This window comes from Haliotis asinina, chromosome 2 (assembly GCF_037392515.1).
Source record: "Haliotis asinina isolate JCU_RB_2024 chromosome 2, JCU_Hal_asi_v2, whole genome shotgun sequence".
Lineage (NCBI taxonomy): Eukaryota > Metazoa > Mollusca > Gastropoda > Lepetellida > Haliotidae > Haliotis > Haliotis asinina.
In genome coordinates this window covers 87,275,904-87,300,907 of record NC_090281.1, presented here as the reverse complement: position 1 = coordinate 87,300,907, position 25,004 = coordinate 87,275,904, and the positions used below count along the sequence as shown (strand labels likewise).

At 39.2% G+C, this 25,004-nt stretch overlaps 1 protein-coding gene across 3 annotated transcripts; it reads right to left on the bottom strand.

The window, feature by feature from the left end:
• Window positions 1–418: 418 nt before the first annotated feature.
• On the bottom strand, window positions 419–25,004 carry LOC137272964 (germ cell nuclear acidic protein-like). 3 transcript variants are annotated; one of them, XM_067805390.1, is made up of 15 exons: window positions 24,965–24,995; window positions 23,351–23,497; window positions 21,433–21,547; window positions 20,868–21,002; window positions 17,663–20,462; window positions 15,611–15,663; window positions 15,104–15,176; window positions 12,056–12,160; window positions 10,495–10,646; window positions 10,179–10,368; window positions 9,263–9,347; window positions 8,694–8,814; window positions 7,565–7,661; window positions 5,279–5,386; window positions 419–821 (listed from the first exon to the last, which is right to left on the bottom strand). In XM_067805390.1, the coding sequence occupies exons 2-15, from the start codon at window positions 23,471–23,473 to the stop codon at window positions 560–562; spliced, it is 4,419 nt and encodes a 1,472-aa protein (XP_067661491.1). In that variant the 5' UTR covers window positions 23,474–23,497; window positions 24,965–24,995; the 3' UTR covers window positions 419–559. The 3 variants fall into 3 exon arrangements, with proteins under 3 accessions (XP_067661491.1, XP_067661493.1, XP_067661494.1); XM_067805392.1 differs by lacking the exon at window positions 20,868–21,002 and having other exon boundaries at window positions 23,351–23,525; window positions 24,965–25,004; XM_067805393.1 differs by lacking the exon at window positions 20,868–21,002.

The following is a 25,004-nucleotide window of genomic DNA, read 5'->3' as shown; positions in this document are numbered from 1 at the left end:
TACTTCTAATACGAGGTCATCGCGCTGACTCGTAATTCGGTAGTGTGAGGGAGGGAGGTTTATTATTGACCAAAGTTATGTAAGCTTTAGTAAAACCTTCAGTACTCTGACCACTGGATCCAAATTCTACTCCATCCACTAGACTTTATCCTCTTGCCATCCATGGTCCTCATATAGAGACAGAGTTACCCCTTAATTTTCAGTAGCACTTTCCACGCATACTGGCACACAAACAGCTGGGCATAGAAAGATAGATAGATGTACCCTATTGATGACAACACATGCTAACCAACCAAACCAACAATATGCCTACATGAATACTCAAGTGTAAAATCATAACCTCACAACATCCAGGCACCACAGCAGTATCCAGATCAGTGGCTATCATGAAGTCTTGCATGTGTACAAACATCATCTCTGGCAAAGGACGTGTTTATTACTAGTTATATGTCAACAATTCATGATTATTTTGTTCAACCCATCACATTGCTGTACATTCGAAGTAAGTGCAAATCACATGAGAATTATTGCAAAATTGTGTCTCACAACATGAAATATTTTAAGCTGTGAGTTTGTTCTTTGCTGCAAATTCCTGGCTCAACAGCTGCATGATGTCTTTATGCTTCAGGTCTTTGTTCTTCTTATATGTACCATACTGCTCTTTCACAAACAAGGCAAACTTGTTAGGTGTTCGAGGTGTGTTGGGTGTGTTTGAGACAGATGAGCTGGCAGAGTTTTTGGAGAGACGGACCTCAAACCTCCCATGGCACTTTCCACACACCTTCCTGTCAGTATCCAGAGACTTGGAGTGTCGACCAATACTGCAAAGAAAGAACAGATGACATACAGAGTTTGGTTAACATCAGTGGTGAAGTCACTGGTGATGTTATAAACATCAGGGTATTGTGCTGATGAACACAGGGCAAACCAGGATTCAAACCCAGAATCGTTGCCCAAAGGGACACAACCCTGCAAGGTGAAAAGATGAGTGAGTCACAAAATGCATCTTTAAAGGAGAAAAACAATAATGTTTTGTCACTTGTAGGATATATCAGTGGGTGAGTGAGTGAGTTTAGTTTTACGTCACACTCAGCAATATTCCAGCTATATGTCGACGGTCTGTAAATAATCGAGTCTGGACCAGACAATCCAGTGATCAACAACATGAGCATCGATCTGCGCAATTGGGAACCGAGGACATGTGTCAATCAAGTCAGCCAGTCTGACCACCCGATCCCGTTAGTCGCCTCTTACGACAAGTATAGTCACCTTTTATGGCAAGCATGGGTTGCTGAAGGCCTATTCTGCCCCGGGACCTTCACGGGTCTGTAGGATATATCAAAATTTGTAAATTGAAGGTGGTTATTTTATCAAAAGTCAATATTAAATTGCAGAAAAAAAATGTCACATAATACTACTCCCACTCTAGGAACTACCAAACATTTATTAGCAAAGTTGTTCTCACGTGACTTGATGTTATGGGAGTAGCTTTCAACTGAAGACGATCAATCTAATGTCAACACTGAAAGACCAGGTAACACACAGATTGGTAAGTTTTCCACTTTGACATTTTGTAGAATTCATTCAGATGTCAGGAGACTACAAATCTCATTTAGACTATTTATTATGTCGTGATAGTGGTGTGAAAATGCGTGACTGTGAGTAATACTGATTTCTTTTCACTTACTTCCTACCGCAACTTATCCTTGATGAAATATCATGATACACAAAGTCTTATTCAGACTATGTTCTATACTTCCGGTATGACTGTGTGGCGCGTAAACCCATGCCCACAGGCATAGAAAATATATGCAGTCAGGAAATACGACAAATAGACCATATGTGTGACGAGGCTGAAATCCAGTGCATCACCAACGCGAACACTTCTTGGGAGGAGGGCGTTTGGGTATTCTGGAATTGGCACAAGTCGAGATGACAACGAAACGATCGATGAAAAAAACTTCAAACGAAATAAATAACGGAAAATCACTACTTTTTCATGTAGATATAAGTACTACAATGAAATAGAAATCTTCATGAATAACCTGTTTATTGCAGAGAGTGGGGCTTCGAAGTAGATTCACCTTTACTACTCCTTTGATGTCTGGTGTAAACCTACACCTGTTTATTTATCATTCACTTGATGGTCAGTTAATGAATTCACAACAGGTATGATTAACAGTAACATCCCTCAGATTACCGACACATGTTACCCGTTAGCAGTTGTGTCAAGAGTAAATACAAGGTCCCATGTGATAAATCTATTACGTGCTATGCAATATACGTATATTGTGAAGCATCAGAGAAATTATAATCTGATCAAAGGACTAATCGATAACTGGCTGATTAATTACCTTTATGTTGAAGAAGCGGATTTGCGAGCAGGTAGTGTTCGTGTATGTAGATGTACTAACGGATACTGCGGGTGGTCAGGTTCGCTGACTTGGTTCACATATGTCATCGGTTCCCAATAATACAGGTCGATACTCATGCTGTTGATCACTGGATTGTCTGGTCCAGACTCGATAATTCACAGACCGCCGTCATACAGCCGGAATATTGCTTAGTGCAGCGTAAAACCAAACTCATAATTAAAAAAAAAACAACTAAAAACAAAAAAACCCAAAACAACAACGTCCTTCGAAGGACTAACGTTAGTTGTTTGATTATTGTTGTGTAACTAAATAACTTTCAATAACCATGTAAATAGTTGCCAATTGTGCTGTCTTGGGTGACCAATGAGACAAATCACCAATGTGTAAATCTTGAAACAGCCACGTGGCCAGTTGAGAAACTAAGACTAGGTCTTCTTTGAGTGGCATTCAGAAGGTGGCACGACAAACAATAACGATTTATTAGGGATAGGAAATCTCTATATGGCAATCGATGCGACGTTTCAGTGTAGATTAGCATCTGCATTACTAATTAGCATATACACCTAAGCATCGATTGCGTTTTTATGAATAAACAGCTTCTTTATTGGAATCATTTCTGCGGTAACTTTCGTATTGCAATCGATGAGACATTTTGATGTAGATGCAAACAGTAATGTGGATGGTAATCCACACCGGAAAGTTGTCTACTAAACCAGTACAGGTTGTTGGCTTCTTCTCACACAAAACTGTCTTAGCAGTTGCAGGTATCGAAATCTAATTCGTTCCGTTCTCCTTTGTTGCAGGTCACTATTACAGCGAAAGGGTTGACGAGATCGCTTGTTTTCAATCATGGGTGGAAGTTTCCATTGTTATTACTGAACAGAGAAATCAGAGTTTCGTAAATGTATTAAACATTTGTGTAAGCACCACCCACATTATGTCATCAAAGTTTGCCAAAACAAAAATGGTACTCACGTTAAGGAAAAATAAACCTTCCAACAAAAATATTTGAAAATATGATTGCCTTAAATTGACAAAAATGTGAAAAGTCGTGTACACCAGACATATTTGGATTGGCTTTGAGGGTTGAAGATATAGGGCCCCCTTCAAAAAAGAAACAATAAGGTTGATGAATATAACACTGGCCAAGACGTTGCGTGCAGGAACACCTGCAGTCTCTAAGAAACAGTTGTTGGTGCAGGGGAGAATGCCACATCCGAGGTCACTGAACCGTCTTCCAAGTGTCCTTTCAGCATTGAAAGAATCGGGGCACATTCCCAGGCTGTGGATTGGTAGGGTAAGACAAAGTTGTCACAACGTTCGTATTTCGCTAATTCATAATGTTATGACACAAGTAATAACGAAGTTGCAAATTTACGTTGAGGAAACGTTATGCTTTACAGTAGGCTTTCCCGCAACAAGATAAGGTATTGCATGAGTTGCTGTCGCAGGCTTTCTGTAAAAGCTTTCCAGAGATTCCTTCTTCACTATTCAGCCACAACTTCGGAAAACACACGGTGAAAACAACATGTATACTGTTGAACAACCACTGAAGTGAATTTATGCTTTGTTTCTTATGTACTGTTCTCTACGGGGAAAGTTATTCAACTTCATAGAAACAACCTAAAATACATTAGCATCAAATAACTCTTAACTAGAGGAGGAGTTAAAATGACACAACGTTGTGGCCTGACCTTGTGATGTCATTCTATGTCCATGTTCATAGGTTGACACATGGATGAAGTTCAACCGTTTGTTACCCAATGAAAAACTCCCTTTTATAACAACGCTTTCCCATTGTTTGAAGACACTAATACAGTGGTATTTACTTAAAATAACACTTCAAATGAGATTAAACAATTCTGAAGAATCGGTCAAAAGTTATTCTACCCAAAATGTCTGCTTTGAGTGGGATTATCTTTGTTGTGCCATCATGGCACATTTGGGATAAAGTTGAAAACACATTTAGGTGCAAAGATGGCCCTGGTGTATTTAGTGAAGTTCTTAAGATTTCATAATATTTCAATGACATTGCTTTAAACATCTGCGTAGGTGGAAAAAGGGAAACATTGAACCAAAAATGTCACTTGATCAAACCAAGGTCCTACCACAAAATGATAAATAACAGGAAACCAACTATCTGTATAGTACCTTTTCAACAAACTAACAGGAAGGTTTACCTAGCCTTAAACAAGTGGTAAGAAAAGATTTAATCCACAACAGCTCAACATGCATTGTCATTTATTTCCTTCGTCTGCAGTAAGAAAGACTAACCAAACCTTTTTTTGTTTGTTTGGTTGGTTGGTTGTTTGGGGGTTTTAGTCGTCAATTTTAATTAATTATCTGGGGTACTGAGAATTTCTCAAAACAAACTACAAAATTCTATCCTCAGTGAAAGAAAATAAACATTGTCTTTGCAGACAATTTTAGTATTTTATCACTCACATCATGTATGACATTTCATGTTAGAGAATGAATTGAAATGTTATAATGTGTGGGTGTGTAAGTATAAACAGGCCTTCCAAGCCAAAAGCTCTTTATGAACACAGGTTGGCTGTGGATGAGGGATGGAGATGCTGGTGGTTAAAGAATTCTTCATGCTCACTGTTTTCAAATTTCTGTGCGTGCGTGCGTGCGTGCGTGCGTGCGTGCGTGCGTGCGTGCGTGCGTGCGTGCGTGCGTGCGTGCGTGCGTGCATACATGCATGCATGTGAGAGAGAGAGACACTGTTATGCATGTCATTCATTCTACAGCTGGTTGTTTCACATATTACACCTCCATCCGACCTCTTTAATATTCAAATACTACCAGTACCACATGCATCAGAAAATGTTCTTCAGGATTTTGCTGTAAGTGTTAACAATGGATATTCTTCCTGATACCATACATGACAAGCTACATACCTGTACCCACACTTGACACACTGGTAGGTGTACTTGGTGGTGATAGTGTAGTCATGGCAGCGACTGATGACGGGGATGTCAGGGTAGGTCTGATTGGCTTTCCGTGCCCTGCACAAACAAAAATCAGGATGTACATTCCACTGTAATTAATATGTTTGTGAGCTGGCAAGTGTATTATAGTGTTGCAGGTACCTGTAATACTTACTGCAGTAGATTAGAAGTTATTATGTATGAAATTTATTTTGCATATTATTTTTTGTGGCAAATTTATGCTCAATATATATTTACCAAATGCAAGGAAAGAACAAAAACATGGTGCACAATGTATCACTTGAATTGATTGTCATCTGAAGAGAAGATGGTTGGAAAGGCTGCGTAAACATAACATATTCTGCAGAGCATGACATTTCCCGAGACCACATGCTTTTGTCCTATTTGCAGTTATTGAAAGAGATTCACACTGAGTTCTTCTTTTTTAAATACTTGAACTATTCCATCAGTTTACTAAGAGATTCAGTTTTAGTTCCCTAAAAGGTACATTTTGGAAATTCATAATTAGTTTATTTCCTGTTCCATTGCGAAACTGATTGCCATATACCTTCAGAAGTTGCAAAGGGAGATCACTGCACCAAACACATCTTGTAATTTTGCTAGCTTTTGCAGTGTAAAGATGTAAGTGTATCACATTCAAACCTTTTACCTGTAAATTTTCATGTTTAGTAGGATCAAACATAAATAAATTACAGTGGAAGCCCTCTAAACTGGCATTTGTTGGGACCAGTGAAAACTGCACATACAGAGGGCGTGCCTGTTTAGAGAACTTTTCCATTTTCAACCTGAGAGTGTGAGATAAATGACTGAACTATGAGTTGATATTCAAAAAACAATCATGCATCAGTGTATTGATTTTGTCAAATTTACAGTTTGCATTCACACTCTGTGGTTTTGAATTGATGTTTTGTTCGAATTCAGTCTCATACGCTTGACGCTTTCTTCAAAATGTCTCAAAGTCTTTGCCTGCCAGATTGGTTCTTAAATGCAAGGCCTTTTTCAGTAGGCTTAGGAATTGCATCAAAATCTTTTATGTTCAAGAGTTATTTCCGATTTAGCCTGCTTAATTGGTATAGCCATTTTGATACAATGAGAGACTGGCAAATTGTGACATGACAATTTATTAAAAATACTAGTGACACATGTTATTCACCAATTTGTCAAATCCTTGTCCATACTCCTTTTATCAGGCAACATAAGGAGCTAGATGCTGATTGTCTTTCACTGTGTTCTTAATCCATACACGTTCAACCAATCAGCCAATCAACAGGAGAGCTGAGATATGAGATACTGGATGAAAGTTTAGAGAGTGTTACTTCCTGAACAGTCAGTCAATTTGTCAACTCTTGCTGTGCCAAAATAGAGAATAGACTGATGCCAGAGTAGAGGGTGTGTAAATGATAAAAAATTAATAAATTAAATAATAAATTAGCTTCTACCAGCACCCATTCCTAGTGTTGACATTGAGAGCATGCCAGATTGGAGGGCTGCCGGAGTGGAGAGCTTCCACTGTACTGTCGAAAGAATTCCTATCTTAAAAAACAAAATAAGTGGAACTGGGCAACAAAGTCCAGGCTGAAACAGCAAATATCTTTCTGAGCAAAACAAACGAATTCCTCAAAAATAAAACCAGATCTGAAGCCAGCCTAAATATAGCAGAATGTGTTTTCTGATGCTTTAGTATTGTGGTCACAAACAATCAGACAGGTACGACAAATTCACAACTACAGACTACAACACAAAACTGTGAAGAACTTGTTTATCACTTCTACAGCGATGCTACTTTTATCTAAAATATTGCTCACACAACCAATATAAAACATCTCTATCATTTCTAGTTCTGCTGCAGTATTTCACATATCTGACATTTGTGTTGGAATATGGCTCCAATACGCTTCCAAACTTGGAGACACTTTAATGGATTATCTTTCATACAGCTCCTGGGAATTGTAGTTTCAGAAAAGATCTGAAACATGTAACCTTAACAACAGCCTAACATCTCCAAACTTGCAACATTTAACAAGTGATTGTGAACATCTTCCTTTGTTTGATTCCCAGATGTCCACAGATATGATCATTAATCACCTGTCTGACTCGGGGAGACTTGAATGGTTTACCTTATACTACAGGTTTCTTCAGTATGGCTTTAACTCATGTATGAGCAAGTGGAGTGAGACCTACCAGTATATCCAGTGTAATTAAACTGATAATATGACAGGAGTGAGTGAGACTTACCAATATTTCCAGTACGGCCCGTGTCCATCATTTTTGTGGTTGAGTATCCACGATGCTGCATGGCACAACTCATGGATGAGGGTGTCCCTCACTCGCTCTGGCAAAACAACAACATACATTATCTTTTCACTGAAATGAGAAGCCAAAAATATTTTCAGATTGGATGCAAATTTATTTATCTCCAGTATCATCTTGTGCAATCAAGGCTGCAACCTTTCTGTTGTGTTGGTGGGTGAAACTCTACAGCCCCACAGACCCATTCACACTGCCTGCCACAATGTCCTGCACTTCAGTAAAGTGTCTTACTTAGTGTGTGAGTGGGGTTTAAATCTAAAAGTAGAGTGTTGGTTGTGACTGTCTACATAGATGAAATATGGTAAGGACGTGTGGTGCAGTCTACTTTTGTATGGCTGTAATCGTTCACTAACTTTAAACACTGCAGCCAACAGTCTATCTGTCTTTCCTTGTATGAAACTGAAATGTGCTGAAATATAGATTACTGAACTAACATAGTAATGTACATGAATGTGGGTGTAGCTGCTTTTACTAGTCCTGAGAAGCCCATTAAAAAGCCAGTCGTAATTCAAAATGGACAACTGTCTCGGGCACATTATAAAAAATAATGAAGTGCACCAGTTGTTGATTTCACCTTTGTGTCAAGCACTAGTAAAGGTAACAACAAATACTAGCTACTGGAATCTCTTGGTGTGAGGTCAAACCTTGGCATTCCCTCTGTGGGAAGAACCTCTGTCCAGAACACCATGGAGACAGTTGAATTATTAAAGGTCATTTGTGTTACCCACACACTTCTTAGTGCAACCAAAGTTTCTATCGAATTTCCCATGAATGTGAAATCGGAGTGAGTGAAGAGGGTTACACCACTTTTAAGTATGTCTTACTCTGGTTTTTATGAATCTTCCAGGAATAGTAAGCAAGGGCTAGCAGATATTTCCTTCATGTGAGAAGTCAAACATCAACTGTTGGCACGACAGTGCATGCCACTGCCAACAGCATACTCCACTGTTACCCAACATCTATGTGTCTATTAATGAACAATAAGTACATAATGCTGTGAGTAATGAAGGCATCATTCCAAAATAGAAGGCGAAATGAAAAATTAAAGTCATACCTGCTGAGTCACAGACTTTGTCAGACAGCTCCACCTTGGCCGTGTGTCCTCTCATGTACTTACAGTAGCCCGCAGTCTTCAGCAGGCGCTTGTTCCATCCAATCTCCAGGGATGATGGAAGCTGTGGGCATAAATATACATATGATATTGTCAAAGTGTGCAGCCTTTAACTCAGAAATCATTCAGCATGTAAACAGTGTGGACCAAAACATTACATCTCACAGCTGCCAAGAAAGTATCACTACTATGCTTCAAGTCACAAACGAACCAGCACTGGCTGCCATGTACAACACCATGTGTACCTTTAAAAGTGTAGCAAAGGCACAGTCCCAGATAACCTGCATGACTTCAGTTTCAGTTGTGTGGAACCAGTTCCCACTGAATCAAATATATGTCAGCGCTATTTTCAAAGCATTATTCCAGCAATATCACAGCAGGGGACACCAGAAATGGGATTCACATAGTGCATCCTTGTAGGGAATCAAACCCGGGTCTTCGGTGTGATGAACTGACGCTTTAACCACTGGGATACCCCACCACCTTCCATTAGTATGAGAGTTTGCACAAACCTTCTTATCAAACACTGTCTGGTTGTACAGCTTGTAAAGACGCTGAGTCAGCTCCATCTTGTATTTCTTGAACTGTTTCACATATCTGAAACACACGAGTGAGTGAGTGAATGAGTTGGGCCTTACGCCTTCTTCAGCAATATTACAGCAATATTACAGCATTACTACAGAAGAGGACACCAGAAATGGCTTTACACATTGTACCCATGTGGAAACTCACACCTGGGTGTTCAGCATGATGAGTGAACACTGATCACTAGGTTCCCCTGAATGACAGGAGTATTTATAACTTAAACACGTTAGAGGATCATAATCAAATGTGTTGCACAAAATGCTTAGTGCCAAGACAAAATTGTGGAAAAGGTAAATGAATTGTGCAAGTAACAAGCCTCATACTTCCTGAGGACTGTCTTAAGCAGAGGCATGTCTTGGGATAAAACAAATCTAACTGTCCTTACCAAAGACAGTTATCTCCCATTTCAAAGCAAAGAGAATAAGGTGCAATGTTGTACCCTTGGTCAAGACTGTGATCATTCTGATCAAGATTGGTAATGATATCCTATTGACCAATAACGATCCTTGATTTGGCACAGCCATATTCATGCTCAAAATTTCACTAAGGTGGTAAACGTCACATTGGGATTTTTTAAATCATACCTGACACGTCATGTGAATTATTGCTGACAAGAGGCAGTGGGGTAGCCTAGTGCTTAAAGCATTTGCTTATCATACTGAAGACCCGGGTTTGACACCCTACATGGGCCCATTTCTGGTGTTCCCTACCATGATATCACTGGAATATAGCAAAAAGTGCGAGACTAACCTCATGCACCACTGCTGAAAACAACATATGGCTACACACTCAGTCCCTCATGGCACATAAGCATGTCCAATATATGGTCCAGCAACAACTCACGTGGAGGCCTCTGGATGTCTCCTGTGGTCAGGCAGGTTGGCAGTCAGGGACTGGAGGAAGCTGCATATTTTTACATGACTAGCTGAGCTGCCGACACTGGTCTCTGCAGAGCTGGGAATCCGAGATGATGACACAATCTGAGCTTTGGGAGTCTCGTACTTCCTGTGGACTATCTTTGGTAGAGGTGTCTCTATGGAAACAACAAATTGTTGTAAAATGGGTGATGTAGGAAGCCTGTATCAAACAGGGGACTTGTGCCAATTTCTTACTAAATAGAAAGTTTATATAATTTTGGCCAATCAATATGTGTACAGACTTGCTTTTCTCTTTGTCTCTTGTTTCCGAGATGTCTTTGGTCTATATTCTTTGTCCTCATCGCTGTCATCATCAATCTCATTGCTGTCATCATAGGTCACATCTCCATCTGCATCTGTCTCCTCATCACTGCTGGTGTGATATTCTGGAATCCTACAAAAGGGGAAACATTGTTATCCCACATTCCAAGATGGATTTCATGATTGGGGACACCAGAAATGGGCTTCACACATTGTACCTATGTGGGGTACCAAACCTGGGTCTTAGGGGTGATGAGCGAATACCTTAACCACTAAACATCTGCCTAACTGAAGGGTAATAATGATTACACAGTATATCAGTAATGTAAATATACCTATGTGCATTAGAACACTTGATTCAAATACTGTTGTGTGGGTAATCAAAACGAAAGAATGTTATCAAATGAGATTTTAACAAGTTGAACAACTCACTGACCATTAGAGTCTAGCAGTGGTAAGGGAGACAACACTTCACAGCAAGACATAACACTTATTGGCTCAAAAGCAGACTGATGAATTGTCATGTAACTTGAAAACTAATAAGAATAACATACTCAATGAAACGATGATCATGATCAAAACATCATTCTAACTCTGTGAGGCTTTTGCAGAATTATTGTACTAATGATAAAAAATGTTGTGTAACAAACTACCATTAAAATATTGACACAGTTCACCATTTGTTATGAGGAAGAAGTGTGGAGAAAGCAACAGTCAGGGCTTTCATGGGTCTAACACTTCAGGAGAGTGGTCATTGGCCTCCTGTTTTGAAGAGTAAGTGAGTTGGTTGTGTGCCATTTTGAACAGTTTTTCACTTGAATCAAGGCACGTCAGGTTAATGTGATGGAAAGTGATTCAGGACATGTTCCACTAAAGTGAAACAGGTTATATGTAACAGGTAACCAAGAATCACCTGGAAACTGCAAATAAAGAAACCAGTTACAGGATTCTGGCCCATTTAATGTAAGCAATTTTCAATTCAACCACAAATCGCACCCTCTCATCTGACACAACACCAATCAGTGGGCAGAGAGAGCTTTGCCACCTACCATACTCAAGCGTCCCTGAATGATCATTCTTCCCATCCACAAACAAGAATACACTGACACAAGCAGTCCAAACCAGAAAATTTACAAGGATTAGTGCTGACTATCACTGACAATATGCAGATCATCAGAGTTAATCAGTCAATAATTAGCTGTAATCGCAAAGGAGGATACAGTGATAACACTATGCAAACAGACACTGATTAATACCACAATCATGATGACCATTCAGATAGTTCCTGTTGAGATATACACAAGAATGCAGTTTTACATGCTGGGAAACTGCATCAGTAGTTTATTAGTTTATGTCTTTATTTGATAAACACTACAATAAGAAAGTCTTTATTAAGCTAAATTTGATCTTATATTTTTATGAATATTGACCAGTTTCCCGAGCTCATCGATAATCGCCGATACATGGGGATCGATCAACTGAATGACTATTAGATCCAGAGCTGCTAAAGATGCGAACCGTGCACCAGGTGCTGCAATATACCTCAGTGGCCGCTTCTCCTTCTGACTGTTGTCCACTTTGAGGTAGAAGACATCGTCCTCTGAGCCACTGCTGACGATGGAGTCATCATTGATAAACTCCTTCATACTGAAGCAATAGAAACAGTGCACACAGGCTCACATTTACATCATGAGACATTCTACCAATCACACAAGCAAACCCCAGAATAGATAATCCCTCTTTTAGGTGTAATTCACATTCAGGTTTATGCAAATAGAAAATGTCAAGACTAGGTTAGAACTGGTTCCTACACAGACATGAGAACAGATTTACATCTGTCACAAAAACTTTCAAAATGAAACAAAAACTCTTGGATATGCGTGGATCAATAGACCATTCTAATGTCTGCTAACAGCAGTAAATGGTGACCCAATTGGATGGATCAGGTGGTCAGGACTGAAAAATGAGATGACTATGTATAATCGTATTATCAATCATAAGATTATAATTTGAATAACTAGTGCGACTGGCTTGGACTGAAACATTTATCATGTTTATAAACTGCCATCATATTAAATGATTCTGTTAAGCGCAGTGTTAATCAAGTTAATGATAAAAAAATTATGAATGGCATTCCACTGACTTGAATGGCATTACTTGGAGAATCAAGAATCCTGTAACTGTGTGCCTTTCAAAAAAAACATGAATTACCAGTAAATTCTGGTTATATGTATGCTTACTATCTTCAACAGTGATATCCATATTGGGAGTTAAGAAGGTAATGAAATGCAGGGGGTGGGAAAGGCAGGGGACACAGGCCATTTTGCACATTACTTACAAAAATGGCCCATTAAAATTTTGAAGTTTACTATTTATAGAACGGGAGTGGCTCATTCCAAATTCAGAAAATAGCTAACAATCTTGAAAATGGCCCGTTGTCAAAGTTCTATATCCCAGTCTCTGGAAATGTACTCTTATCCATTGACAGGAAAAAGTTTTATGCGAGCCCATTATCTACTGCACACTGAAAGTCGTCTACATATACTGGTACATAAAATGACAATACTGAACCACTGCATGAAGCTGCTTATAAATGGATGTTGAGGAGACTGTTGAAATGCCACGCACTTTTTCACGAACCTTCAGTGATATCATTCTATTGTCTCCACAGGTTCACCTTTCACCAAGTAAACCTCTACAGGCAGTTTCACAGGCATTCTCCAAGATATCCTTGGGATTTCCTAAACAATTACCTGCAGCCACTGGATTTTCTACAGAACTATCTGACCAAAAGCCCTTGACTTTTATAATTTTACTTGTTTCGAAGGGTGATATATATTTTGTCTTGCTATTACCAGGGATAATCTACAACAGGGATAGGTCACTCCCTTGCTTTCTGTACCATTTGTACTAATTAACGTGTGCCTTGTCATGCTCCAACGCACACAGTAACTTGGCTCGTTCCCAGAGCAACTTCAGCTGTGTTTAACAGTACTGCAGCCTGTTTATTGTATCAGTCTAATATTACAATGAATGAATGAATTATAGCAATAATTAAGGGCAAGAATTACAAGTAAATGAATGAAAGAAATAAAGAAAAAAAAGAAGTACCTGTGTGAATGAATGCCAGAATAAATGATACATCAGGGCCATCCCTCCCAAAACATGTTTAAGAATGCAAAAGTATCGCTAGAACATGTGTGTTAACATCAGCTGTCGTTTTACAAAAATCTACTTTCAGACATTTTTGTTTACATTAATAATTAATTAAGATATCTTATCACACGTGGGGAATGGCATGGACGTTAACAAAATGTTAACTGACACTGTCATACATCCCTCAAAATCAGAAAGTGTAAAAATTTCACAAAACATTATAAACACCTTTCCTGTTTTGTCAAATAATAAGATCAACAAGAAAGAAGGAGGTTACAGAACTATAACCCTCAAGCATCACCAGCATCAATGGCGCATCAGATCAAATCAGCGTTGTCACATTTTTCACACACCTTAAATAACACCCTAACATGCTTTTTTAGATGATGAAACTATCACTATTACATGCAAACACATTTCACCTGATAGTATATTCCCCTCATAAGAATGAAAGATGTATGTGAAAGATGTTTTTGAAGCAATAACTAGGAACGAGGCAAGGCATACGTTCAGCAGCTTTTCGAGGAGTTTCTTCTCCCTCAGAGTCTCTATATAGGCTCCCTGCTATTACTGAATACAATTGTAAATGTAAAATATCACAATACTGAAAACATCCAATATATTGTGGCAATGCCTTGTTCTGAAATTGCAACCCTTTGTTTAATAGCTTGTCAGTTTTATCAACTAAGTTCTAGAATGAGACTGTTAGTCAGTTAGTACCATGTGTTTCTCACAAGACGAGTCGAGCAAGGCAAGTATCAGCTGCCAGTCGCATCCCAGTTGATTTCAACAATAAATACCAAACATTAAAATTATATCTAAAGTGTTCCTTCAGTCGGTTCATAAATGGAAACAAAACATCAGACTCAGTTTTGACCCTTCACTACAAAGCAGTCATACAGAATACTTACTAAGGGCCTCCAGTGTGGTGGTGAAACTTATTTATGAGAACCACAATGTGGTGCATCAGTGATTTATGGGGTGCTTCCATCATATCATCTCCCCCCCATCACTGACAAATGGCTGGCAATTGCAGTACAAAGAACAAACAAGATGACTGTTCATGTTTTCAGGATAAAAATACTTTCATAAAGGCCACTTTTCAAAATGCTTACATCTTAAACTTACAGGGCCTAATTATGTGAAACAATATGAATGTTGGTGATCATGATGATACATGACAATGAATTCTTGCCTCTGATCCAAACACACACTTAACAATCGACATCTGTCCAACTTGACCACATTATAGTAATTTTTCATAATTAAGTCAACCACCCTCCCATCTATCATTTCGTCCATCAAAATGATTTCATGCATCCACCCATTTATCTGTTCATCTGAAACCCACCTACAACAAATCTCAAAGACCTGTACACACATTCTAATTTTCAATACTGCTGAATATACAGACAGAAAATATCCATTTCCTACCTGTCTGAATCTGAGGTTTCTGAGGACACTTTTGTTTTCTTGGTCGTCTTTTGGCTTTTCATTTTCTTGAAAACTGTAAACAGAATATGGCTTTTATACCCTCCATACCAGTTTGCACCCATGAAGATCTGGGTTAGAATTGGTCTTCAGCAACCCATGCTTGTCATAAGAGGTGACTAATGGGATCAGGTGGTCAGCTCGCTGATTTTGTTAACACATCATCATATCCCAATTGCGCCGATCAATGCTCATGCTGTTGATCACTGGACTGTTTGGTTCAGACTCGATTATTACAGACCGACGGCATACAGCTTGAATACTGCACCGTATAAAACAACAAAGAAACTAACTGAACCTAATCACAGAACACATTCCAGAAACCAAATGATGGATGATGACAGTCAAAAATCCATGTAAACATATGGAAGCTACAGTCATCTCAGAACTCTGCTGGGGACTAGATCCTAGTGTCCAAATCTACAGGAATTCTACCACATTACAACTTACAGTTCTCAAGGTCTTCCTCCTCATCACTTGACTTCCCTGAAGATCTGCTTGGTCTGTGGACAGAAAGATGTGGTTGTCTGATTGTGACATGTTATCAGAGTCATAATGTGATTTTCTGTAGGTTCTGATATTATGACTAAGTTTAGTCTTACACAACTTCTAGCAATATTCCATCAAATATCACAGTGGGGGGACACCAGAAATTGGCTTCACACATTGTACACATGCGGGGAATCGAACAAAGGCCTTCAGTATGACAAGAGAACACTTTAACCACAAGGCTACCCAACCATGCTCTGAAAAATATATCTCCATGAACACATCATGTTCACATATCATGCATATTTTATCTAATCTCCAAAATCTGAAATACCAACATAAGAACAAAAGTATGAAGAGCAGTTTTTAATATGCTGATGCGAAATTCATTTTTTAGTACAGTCAATGCAATTAGAATTGCAGTAATAAAATGTGTTGAAAATGATCGTCAAATTGGCTGTTTATCTGCTTCTGTAAGTTCTAAATAAATCACCCTGGAAGATAAACAAGCCATCTAACTACAACCATGCTAGGTAACCCTAGAGCCCATATAGAAAGATATATGAAACAAATAAACACTTGATTCTACTGACATTGGTGCCAATGCCTTTGCTATTTAAATGCTATATAAATGTCAGTGTTCCAATCAATTGTAAGAAATGTCCTGTGCATGTATCTATACCATTGTGCGACTGCAGTAACATGTTTCATGAACCGAAATATTGGCATGAAATGTTAGTAAGGAGCAGCATGTTTCATTTGTTTGACTGTTTACAGCAACAAACATCCCCAGAGCAGAACAACTTCAATACATGTTTGTAAATATCATGATAAAACAGCCTTACTCTTCCATCAAGGAAGACCCATCTGTGTTTTCTTGAGACTTTACTTTATTCCTTTGTGAAGGGAAACTATGCACTCCCTCATTAAAACACTGAAGACTACATTTTGGGATCCTTCTAACACACACCTCTATCGTGGTGTCAAAAATATATAGATGAGGCTTGTTGTTTCCCTTACGAACTAAAGTTAATTAATCCTATCAATACAATCAACAAAACAGACTCATGCACAGTATTTGAAATATGCTCTTGCCCTGGAAGGTAGATTACGAGTCAGGCCAATTGTTTCTACCCTGTACAAGATTCCCTACAGCCTACAGTAAATTTGTATGCTTATTTATCTCACCAAAAATGAGACAGAGATAAAAAGAAGAGTTTCGTCTTCGTCTGCATCTTCTGAAGTTTGAGAACAGCATAATTGTATTCTCAGGGTGTAGTTTTTGGTAGAACTATCTCATTTTCGCTTTTGATTAAATTAGTAAAATATAGGGCAAGTTGAGTAGTCATGTTTAGAGTTGTGATGATACGCCCATGCCACGATACGATAAGTATCACGATACTGGTAGTCCGATACATACGATACGATGCGTATCACGATATTTTGTCCTTGTATACAGAAAAATAAAAGTACTGGAAATAATGTGCTGTTACGTTATGATTTCATTTCTCCCAAGAAAAATAAAACATGTCATCATTTCTTAAAAATGTTTAGCATGTGTCAGTAAAGTAGTGTTTTCCCAAAAAATGGAACAGCAGGGATCAACATTGGCACAACTGGCTTTTTTGCACAAAAAACAAAATAAATTTGTGAAAATTATCTCGGTCGGAGCATGTCCATGGCAATATTTTCCACGAAAATCTAAATAGAAGGGGAGACGGTATTTTCGTAGACTGCTAAGTATGTAAGTATCGTGTTGAATCGATACACAACATTCATATCGATGTATTGTATCGTGCAGTTCTTGAATCGCGATAACTTGCGTATCGATTAATCGTCACAACTCCAGTCATGTTGGTCTCAACAACTAAGATGAGCCTTTTTTAACAAGTTCAGCTGATGTAGAAAGAGTGGATAAGCTAATATTAGTTCAATATTACAATGTTTATCCCAGAACATATTATGTTGTCTTGGTTAGCAGATAAGTAAAGATGGTTGTGAATATGATCTTACCTCCAAGCTGTTGCATTCCCGACAGTTACGCAATATCTATCATCCTGGTCAGGGCTGGCATCAAGGTCTGGGAGGGAGTCGTCAGGACTCTGGCTCACTGACTTCTTCTCCATCACTCTCTTCCCCTTCTTCTCCTTAGCCCTTTTCACCAACATCTCGTAGTCATCAGATGAGCTGTCCGAAGAATTCTCTTCTTTTGCTTGAGTCTTCCTTGTATCAAATTTGTTTGATTTACATATTTTGGATGTTTCAGGTACATAAATGCTGTGGAATTCATCAGAATCACTATCCAACACAACTGCTGACTCTCTATCGGAAATCAGAACTTTTTCGTTCTTTTCTTGGAATTGTTTTTCTTTCTTTTCTGGAGCTGGAGAATCTGGCACGGCTTCCTCCCCTTCATCTGAAAACAGATTCTCTTCATTTGCCTGAAGAGTGAGTCTAGTTTCTTTTATGGGGGGTTGGGATTCAGGCACCCCTGTCTCCTCACCTGAAAATAACTCCTCATTTGCCTGTTCATTCAGTCCACAATCATGACTGGGTGGTGAATCCGGAACAGTAAAACTTGGTTTAACATTTTCCTTTGATGTGCTACTCTTTGATATCACCCTTGACTGATTATCTAACCTCTTGGGTGACTCTGTACCGTAGTCAGGTGACGAGTAGCCAGTCTGGTACAACTCCTTCCTCCCTGAATGCTCATCCGTGCTGCATGATGAGGAAGATGAAACTGTCTTCACTGGTATGTTCTTCTTTAAAGACAATTTCAACCGTCTGCTAGGTGTTTCCACTGGTATGCCTCTCACGCTGTTTTCTTCTTTACAACCTATCTTACTCCCAAACGACATTTGTTTTAAATTTTCTACCATGTTTTCTACAGCCATCCTGTCTTTGTGAGCTGGTTTTACAGCCTTGTCCTGAGCAACTTGTCCTTGGTGTCTTTCATGGAAGGACTCACTGCTAGTGGATCTACTGTCATCCCTCCTTGAGGACAAACTGTTATGTCCACTGATAATATCAGAGAAATGCCTTTCAGTGCAACTCTTCCGAGCAACAATATCTGCGGTCGTAGCATCTCTGTTATCACCATCAACTAATTTCACTTCCAATATATCACTCTTTGACAATTTCTTATATAAATTTTTAGGTGATGGCTTCACATCTTTCTCACTTTCAACCTTTTTCCCCTCCTTCCCACAAGAAACATTGAGATTAGAACTACCTGTGTTGGATCCAAACAGGTTAATCTTCTTCAACACATTGTCCATCAATCGTCCTGAACTTTGAGGTGTATTGTTGAACCGTTTCACAGACATTCGTAACTTTTCATAAGTAGCTGACTTCAGTTCAGCCAGAGTTGGAGTTCCACTGTTGGACATTTTCAGATCACAAGGCTGACTCTCCCCTTGATGAGTACTTGGTGGGAAGTATGGACTGGTGCATGCTCCATCAGCCCCAGCCACAGTCTGTGTATGCGGCGTAACAACATCAGCATCATGCTCAGTCTGAGATGCGCTCAAATCAGTCTGAATACACTGATCAACAACTTCATAAAATGATCCTTCAAATTTGCCCGGACTCTCCCTTTCGCCTATGTGTCTGACATGTTTTCTGGTTAGTATCTTTCCCTCTGAATCTGATGGTGACGATTCACAGAGTACATCATCTTCCTTTTGCGATCCATCCACAGATTCTCTCTCAAAGCTGCTGACTCTGCCATCATCATGACTCGATCCATGCTGGAGTCCCTTGAGTCTGTCACACAAATCTGTGACTCCAAGGTTGTTATCAATTACAGTAGCAGCATCACCATCTCCGAAATTACTGTCACTATTGCTGCCTTCATCTGAACTCACTGAATCAATGACCTTGACACCCTGACCCAACTGTCTGTCACCAAGGTCAGTCTGTGCACAGGCATCCTCAACTTCATAATACGACCCCTCACTCTCATCAGTCCCAACATCACACACGTCCCTATACCTTGTTCCTACGTCTCCACTATGATGTTGCCCGATAGGTTCAAAGCCTGTGTCTTCTTGTAAAGAACCAGTGACCTGAGTATCCAGGCACTGCTTCATTTGCATCTGTGTCTGGAGAATATGTCTTGACTCACCATCTTCGGATTCCTTGATTAGACCAGCTTCATGTTCAGACTTACATTTAACAGGCTCACTACCTACAGGGCTCTCCTCTAGTACACTGTAGTATTCCTCCTTTTCTTCCTCAATGATGCTCTCACCCACTACAGAGTAATAGTTCTCAGTGGAAGAATCCAGCTGCTTCTTCATCAGCTCATTAGCGCTGAGACTGTTGCGAATTCGGATCAGCGTTTTGTCGGTCCTGAAATACCTTGCTCCATCAGATGGCCTGCTTTCCAGCTTATTGAATGAGCTTTGGTCATGAACAACACTAGAATCACCGCTCTCACTGGACATGAAACTGTCCTGAAGTTTATACAGGCCGAGACTCTCGCGGCTGTGGATTCGAGTTGATTCGACAAGCGGTGCACCAATATCCTCCAACAGTGATGGCATTTCCGGAAACACATCTGCATTCTCAGAATTGCCACCAGAGAGTCTCTGGTTGCATTCATTCTTGGGTTCATTACATTCCAGTGGACTCTCAGAGGCTTTTGAAGACTTCTTCCTCTTCCTCTTTTCTTTCGTGAGGTCGGTGCAAGCCTTGGATGCCTTGAGAGGATATCCATCACCACTCTCTTGTGAGATCCTATTATTATTCTCAGTAACAGCTTTGCACACTTTCTTTTTAGTCCTCTTTGTTCTTTCCTTGGTCAATTCTGTAAACAAGTCAAACAAAGACATTTGTTTGGAAAGCTGAAGCAATGTGTATCATTTAGAGTAAAACTATTATTTCATACTCATTCAGACACCGTCAAGTACTCTCCCTCCAAACCATCCACGCTCTTCACTATAGTCCGTTTGGCTCAAAAGCAGACTGATGAATTGTCATGTAACTCAAAAACTGATAAGAATAACATACTCCATGAAACGATGATCATGATCAAAGCATCATTCTAACTCTGTGAGGTTTTTGCAGAATTTTTGTCGAAATGATAAAAAAGTTGTTTAACAAACTATCATTAAAATATTGACACATGATGAGGGATGAGTGCAGAGAAAGGCACAGCCAGGTGTTTGAGAAGCACATGTACAAGTGCTGAGAAAATTATATATTCATTAACCTGTGCTGTGCTGTCTCCATGCTTCCTCGCACACCTGACAGTCCCTTCCTCTGGACAACTTCCCGCATAACAAAAATGCCAGGAACAAGGCTATTGTGCAAAGCCTGTGCTGAGATATGATCAGGTCGTTTGTCCCTTTGAGAAGAAAAGAGGGAATACCACATATCACAAGGCAGATGTACCAGAATCTGAGGTAGTATAGACCCCAAGCCACAAAGACAACTTCCAACATGGCAGAAGTCTTCAAGACTATGCTGAAGAAGTGTCCCTGCGTCTTGCTCTCCGATCAAGAGAAACAAATCCTGGAGTGATCAGTGACACAGTGAGTTCAAGAGTCATCCTAGTTTGTGTCTCACCTCCATCTCGATGAGGCATTTATCCCACAATAGCATTTTCTGGGTATTTCTTCACAGCCAGAAAGAAGTAGTAACAAAGGATTAACTAGCATTTATTTAGATATTTTGTAATGTACAATAATTAGATAATCAACGTAGAAATTTGTCTTGGACAGAAAAGGGAAAAGGCAAGGTACAGTAGAAGAACTGCAACAACAACAACAACAAACCATTTTTGGCATCACCATGTTTGTTTGTCCCCTTCTCCCCCTGATTTTCCTTGTTGCTAACATCTTCAGACCTCACTCTGCTCCTGGTGCTCCTCTTCTTGCTGCTCTTGGTTAACTGAAACCACCACCACCACAATCATCATCATCATCATCATCATTGGTGTGACTATTCAGCAATCCATGGGTCACCAATACAAAGGTTTACATTGTCATATATCCTGATATGATACTTGAACTGGGCCATGATACATTGATGTTCAACATTGAACAGTGACGAATTACGGTATCTGTCAAGGTTTACTGTTTTAAATCAGCGCAAATTTCATTCTGTTATGAGACTACAGTGACAGCATCCAGCAACATGCAGATATCAAAGATGTCTTTGATTAATGTTTTCTGTTCACAACTGTATTATGTTTTACCTATTTTTATTTCAAATTAAAGTTTCTTTCAGATAAACAATGTTTTTGTTTCGATCTTCATGCTTATACAGTTGGTGTTGAAATTAAGTATCATGATATGTATCATATCAACACCCTTATATTGGGAACTGTATTGTATCACAGCTATAGTTCAAAATACTTTGGCAACATATAATCATCACTAAAATTATCATGATATATCATGTCACAGGTTGTATGCCAATACCAGCACTAATCATCATCATTATCATCATCATGAACCTGATCAGTTGAATGTAGGACAGAAAGAATAGTGGTTGATAGCATGAGCAGCAATCCAGTCTAAAGGGAATAGTGACACACTTCACAAAATGTAGCTCCTCATAAATACATGGCTATTGGGTATACTGAACATTAGCAGTATTAATTAACTACTTCTATCTTGACAATAGAGAAGGTTTGAATCCCCTAATAGGTACAATGTGTTTTTAATGCTATAATGATTTTGACACTATTATCCTGGGGCTCCTGTCATGAAGCAACCCTTTACTGAGGATAACCTTAACTCCCATTCTTTAACATTGTGCTAAAGTTTCCTTAGTGACTAATACTTTGTGAAAGGAGGTCCTGAGCAGTGACCTATTTCGGTCTAGGCAGTAGGGAAGTGGATTAAGTGTTCACACATCATGCTGAATGAGCAAGTTTGAATCAACTAATGGGTACAGCATGTGAAGCACATTGTTGGTGTCCTCAGTCATATTGCTATGATAATTTTAACATTATTATCCTGAGCAGTGACTGCTAATGATTAATTCTGTCTGGGCAGTAGGGAAGTGGTTTAAGCATTCATGCATCATGCTGAATGTCCCCTGCCACAGGGATCACTTTGGTCAGGGATTTGGCGATTTTTACCCATTGAAATACAAAACAACGCATTTAAATTTTAACATGGGGAGAAATTCCCATTACTTATGTATGCTTACACTATGTAATAATAATGAAATATCCAATAATGTCTTCTGAAAATCCCATTGTTCAGATTAAGAAAGAAATTTACCCTATTGACCATTTGCTCCAGAGTGATCCGTGCCACCACTTGCAATAACATCCACTTTTTTTAAGACCATCTTCACTTTCCAAGTCACAGATCAGTGCCCATTCCACAGTGCTAGTCTGCTATACTAGCCTCAAGGTCAACATACACACTGTGACCCAGGCTTGAGTTTGGATTTACAACGCTTTTAGCAATATTCCAGCAACACGGTGGGAAACACCAGAAGAGGGCTACACATAATGTATTTATCTGGGGTGTCAAACCTGGGTGTTCAGCATGTCGAGCCAATGCTTTCACCACTAGGCTACTCCACCTACCCTGTGACCCAGGTGACACAGGAGTGACAAGCAACATGCAAGAGATACCCAGACTACATGTACACAAGAAACAAAATGTGATGCAGTAGACAGATAACTGAAGCTGAGAGAAGGATAGGCACTGATGCTCCTATTGTTTTCCTTACACTTTTCAAGGCAGTATCAATGTCTTTGTGCTGGAACCATCCCAGTTTTTCTCCCATCTTTTGGAACAGTAGCTCCACATCTTGATTCCTGCCCTTTGATGGTGTACTCAAACCTTCTGCCATCTTAAGTCTTGAATAACTCTAGCACTGAAAAAAACACACAGCTTCAAAGATGCTGTGCATGGAATAGACAACACAGAGTTAGTAGTTGGTGGAGCCTCGCTCCATTTGTGTTTGATTATACAAAACTGAGATAGGAAGCAACATATTTCATTTATAGCATTGCAGACAGTGATGCTAATCAGTCCTACCAAGCGAAATAACTTGGCAATAAATTTTCAAAGTCAAGTCTTAAAGTATATTTTCATTCCTGAAACATTAGTTGGCACCATCAATGACAAAACAGTAGCATCTTTTTTCAAAAGAAACAAAACCTCAACTTTGAAAGCATGGCAATAAGGGTTTGTTTCTTCACAGAATTTACAAATTTGCTTATAATGGACTAAAACAGGTTTTACTTGTGTTAACAGCAATTCAGGTGGCACAATGCAGAGCAGTCCCTATGAGGTAATCGAAGAGTAAGAAGATCTCATAACAAAGAGCTAGTATACAATACAGAGATATAGCTAAACTGACATATTTTTGCTGATGGGTGGCTAACACTAATTGCCATGCAGTGATTATTCAGGGTAATTAAAATGGCAGATCAACTCTAAGAATTTCCCTTCTTGAGTTTCAATTTAAAGGAAGTCAGTGAAGTCAAGATTTCCTTCTCAGTAGGAGACAGAGTGATACAGCACTTGAATATTTTCTGGCAGTTTGCTTTTGAGAAAAAAAATAACATTTCCTAATGTTCAACGTCATTTATAATTCATATCATCTTAGCTCGTATAAGGGATACAGCTCAGTACAGATAAACAAGAATAAACAGATGGACCTGTGGAGGTCACAGGACGTGGGGGAAAATTTGAAACACAACCTAAATATTTTATCTCATGCATGCTGGTTGAAACACAGTCTCTGCTATAAAACAATATTAAAACTACGGGTCTAACAGTACGTCGGTTGTGTGGTGCAGGCGATGGACTCTGATATATGTATAAGCATGATCTAAATGTCTTATGTTACATATTTAGGTCATAAATATGCATATATCAGAGTCAGGCACCTGTGTTTGTTGTGTGTTGTCGAAACAGGTTTACTGAAACACGGTCTCTCACGCTGTGCCTGTGGTGTAAAAATGGTAAATAGATTCTTATTTTCACGTGGGACAACATACGACATTCGTCAATAACTCTGGCAAATCGGATTGTATTAAGCCTCACTTCCATCAGTGGCAATGTCATGTCAAAATGACATGCATTACGACCGTTCGGTTACACTGAGTCCGAGATTACTGTTGTGCAGTGAAAACGTGAAAGCAACGTGATCGTTGCTGGTCGAGGATAAAGGCAACCACAAATTGTGCATAACCTCCTCAGATATAGCAAATGCATTTGTTTCAAACACCGGGATACTTGGGCATTCCTGTATTTGACTGTTTTCCAAATAATTGTGAAGGAAACACGATCTCATAAACCCTCATACAAGATTGTTTACAAAAATTCAAAATACCCGCGCCATCTTTGATTTTCCTCGGAACCCTGGGGCATAT